This window comes from Dioscorea cayenensis, unplaced genomic scaffold, assembly GCF_009730915.1.
Source record: "Dioscorea cayenensis subsp. rotundata cultivar TDr96_F1 unplaced genomic scaffold, TDr96_F1_v2_PseudoChromosome.rev07_lg8_w22 25.fasta BLBR01002179.1, whole genome shotgun sequence".
NCBI classification, from domain to species: domain Eukaryota; kingdom Viridiplantae; phylum Streptophyta; class Magnoliopsida; order Dioscoreales; family Dioscoreaceae; genus Dioscorea; species Dioscorea cayenensis.
Genome location: NW_024088570.1, coordinates 1 through 2,719, shown reverse-complemented (window position 1 = coordinate 2,719; position 2,719 = coordinate 1). Strand labels below are relative to the sequence as shown.

The window sequence follows — 2,719 nt, the reverse complement described above, 5'->3', positions numbered from 1 at the left end:
AATTTTATTAGAGTTGGTTCTGTTGTTATCAATTTCAGACCATGTCAATTTGCTCTTTGTATGGGTGACAGTTCTGTATTTCCTTTGATATTTATAATTTGTTTTTTTTGAAAAAGTGGATAAACCACGTTCATAAAAAAGAAGCAAGACAAAGCACAGGAGTACAACCCAAGAGCCAAGGCTCACAAAAAAAAGCAGGCACCACAAGGAGTGGTAAGACCAAACAAAAGAACAGAAAAGAAACACACCACAGGAAATCCCCTAAAGGAAAAGACCCTTAGGGGGAGATAAAAACAAATCTAGATCTCGGGCAGCGCAGGGGAACTCGACTGTGGTGCATCAGTCACCACCTCTCTGGCGGAGAGAAACTCCAAACTCCTTTTGATCTTCAACGTCGGTTCTTCTAGCTTCGCTTTCTTCGATGCAGGGGCTGCAGTTAACCACACAATTAACATTCGAACAATCTTTAAAATGATGGAATCAGAAGAAAGACAAGCATAATTAAACATGCGTGCATTTCTTTCAAGACAAATGTTCCACGTGATTGCTCTCACAAGTAGATCCCAGAAAGATTTAAGGGATTTAGGCAAAATTCTCCTCCAGTCCCCCCAAAGGTCCTTAAGAGACATCGGACTACGTCGCGCCTCATAAAGATGCCCGAAATAATTCCAAATATGCAAAGCCATTGGACAATGAATGAGAAGGTGGTCTGCGGTCTCAACATTAGCTTGACACATCACACAAGTCGTAGAATGGAAAAAATTACACCTACGCAACGCAAGGTTTTCCAAAGTCAGGATCTTGTTGTCCCAGGCCAACCAATTGAAGAGATTAATCTTTTTCGGACAATCCCCTTTAAGGATGATAGGGGACCCGGGACAGCGCATGCCCCCATCATTTAAGAAGTTATAAAAAGTTTTAACAGAAAACTTTCCATTTGCAGTTAACTTCCAACGTTTTTCATCATTTACAGGGGAATAAAGGGTAGTCAAATTGGAGAGAATATTAGTCACAGATGGACAGTCGATCCACTGAGAGTCAGGGCCCCTAAGAATAAAATCTCTGACCGTATTCTCCTTGTAAGGAGATGCAAGGAAGAAATGTGGCCAAATATTCATAGGAGCACACCCATCTACCCAATTGTCCTTCCAAAAAAGTGTGGAAGTCCCATTTCTAATAATCGAGGAGAGGTTTGTTCTAAAAGCAGGTAGCGAGTGAAGGATGCCATTCCAGAAATAGGAACATCTACCACGCTGCTTTTGGAACAGGTTCCATGGGGGGGGGCTCTTTTGAAATAATTCTCTCAAATAATAGCCTCACCACACCAGTGTAAACCAGACGCAATCTTCCACCACCATTTGCCAAGCAGGGCACTGTTAAAAGTTTGAAGGTTTAGGATATCCCAGCCACCCTGATCGGTAGATCGGCATAATTTCATCCAGTTGACAAGTCTGATTTTGTTATGTTGTGTGTCCGGGCCAGACCAAAGAAAATCTCTTCTAATTTTATCAATACTCTTAGCTACCCCCACTGGCAGTCGAAAGAGGGACATCCAGTAAGTGGGGATAGCTGTTAGAACAGAGTTGACCAGGGTGAGTCTACCTCCTAAGGAGAGAAACTTGGACTTCCACGAAGCAAGACGCGAACGAATTTTGCTAAGAAGAATGTCCCAATCCTGCTTTCTAGGTCTTCCTCCAGAAATAGGGATTCCTAGGTAAGTGATTGGGAGAGAGCCAGAACTACAGTGGAGAGTCCTGGAGTGAGAGATGTGCGGTTCCAAGTGCTTTTGGGAGGCAACCAAGCATGTTTTCTCAGAGTTGACCTTTAGACCAGACAAACCCTCAAAGATGTAAAGAATTAGCTTAATGATTCTCAGATCTTCACCCCCCATGCGGTAAGGATGAGAAGGTCATCCGCGTATCAGGGTGACACATCTTTGTACCGGATTCACCAATAGGCACCCCATAAAGAATACCAGAATTGAGGGCATTATTAAACATGGAGCTCAGAACGTCAACCGCCAGAACAAAGAGGAGAGGGGAAAGAGGATCCCCTTGTCGGAGCCCCCTGCGGTATCTAACATAACCACTTTGGCTACCATTAACAATAAATCTAGCCTTGGATGAAGTGAAGATCGCATTAATCCAACCAATCCATTTATCACTCGAATCCCCGGCTTTGAGGAGCTCAAACATGAAACCCCAGTCCACAGTATCAAAAGCTTTTTCAAAGTCAACTTTGAGGATCAGACACGGGAGGCGATGTTTTTGCATGTAGAAGATGAGTTCTTGGGCAGTGACGATGTTATCAATAATACATCGACCCTTGATAAAAGCCGATTGGGTCACATCCACCAAGGAATCAATTTTAAGCCTTAGTCTGTTAGCTAAAATTTTTGAAATAATCTTGAGCGTCGAGTTGATCGGACTAATAGGGCGATAATGAGAAGGGTCTTCGAGGGTTTTGGTTCTTGGGAATCGTGAGCAATGTTAGCAAAATTGATTTTTTTCCAGTGTTTGTTTCTTCCCCAAAGAGAAATCATCACGGAGTTTGAAGATGTCAAGTTTGATGATTTCCCAGAATTTCTGAAAAAAAAGAATTGGAAGGCCATCCGGACCCGGTGCTTTGTCGACTTTTCATATCAAAGATGCTCTTTTGATTTCCTAAGCGAGAAAGGTGTGTCTAAGGATGAGAGGTCCTCGATGAGTTGGAATTTTGG

The 2,719-nt window shown here is 42.9% G+C and overlaps 1 protein-coding gene across 1 annotated transcript; it reads right to left on the bottom strand.

Moving 5' to 3' along the window:
• Window positions 1-299: 299 nt before the first annotated feature.
• LOC120257552 lies at window positions 300-1,118 on the bottom strand. Its single transcript, XM_039265012.1, has one exon. The coding sequence runs from the start codon at window positions 1,116-1,118 to the stop codon at window positions 300-302; it is 819 nt and encodes a 272-aa protein (XP_039120946.1).
• Window positions 1,119-2,719: the final 1,601 nt, after the last annotated feature.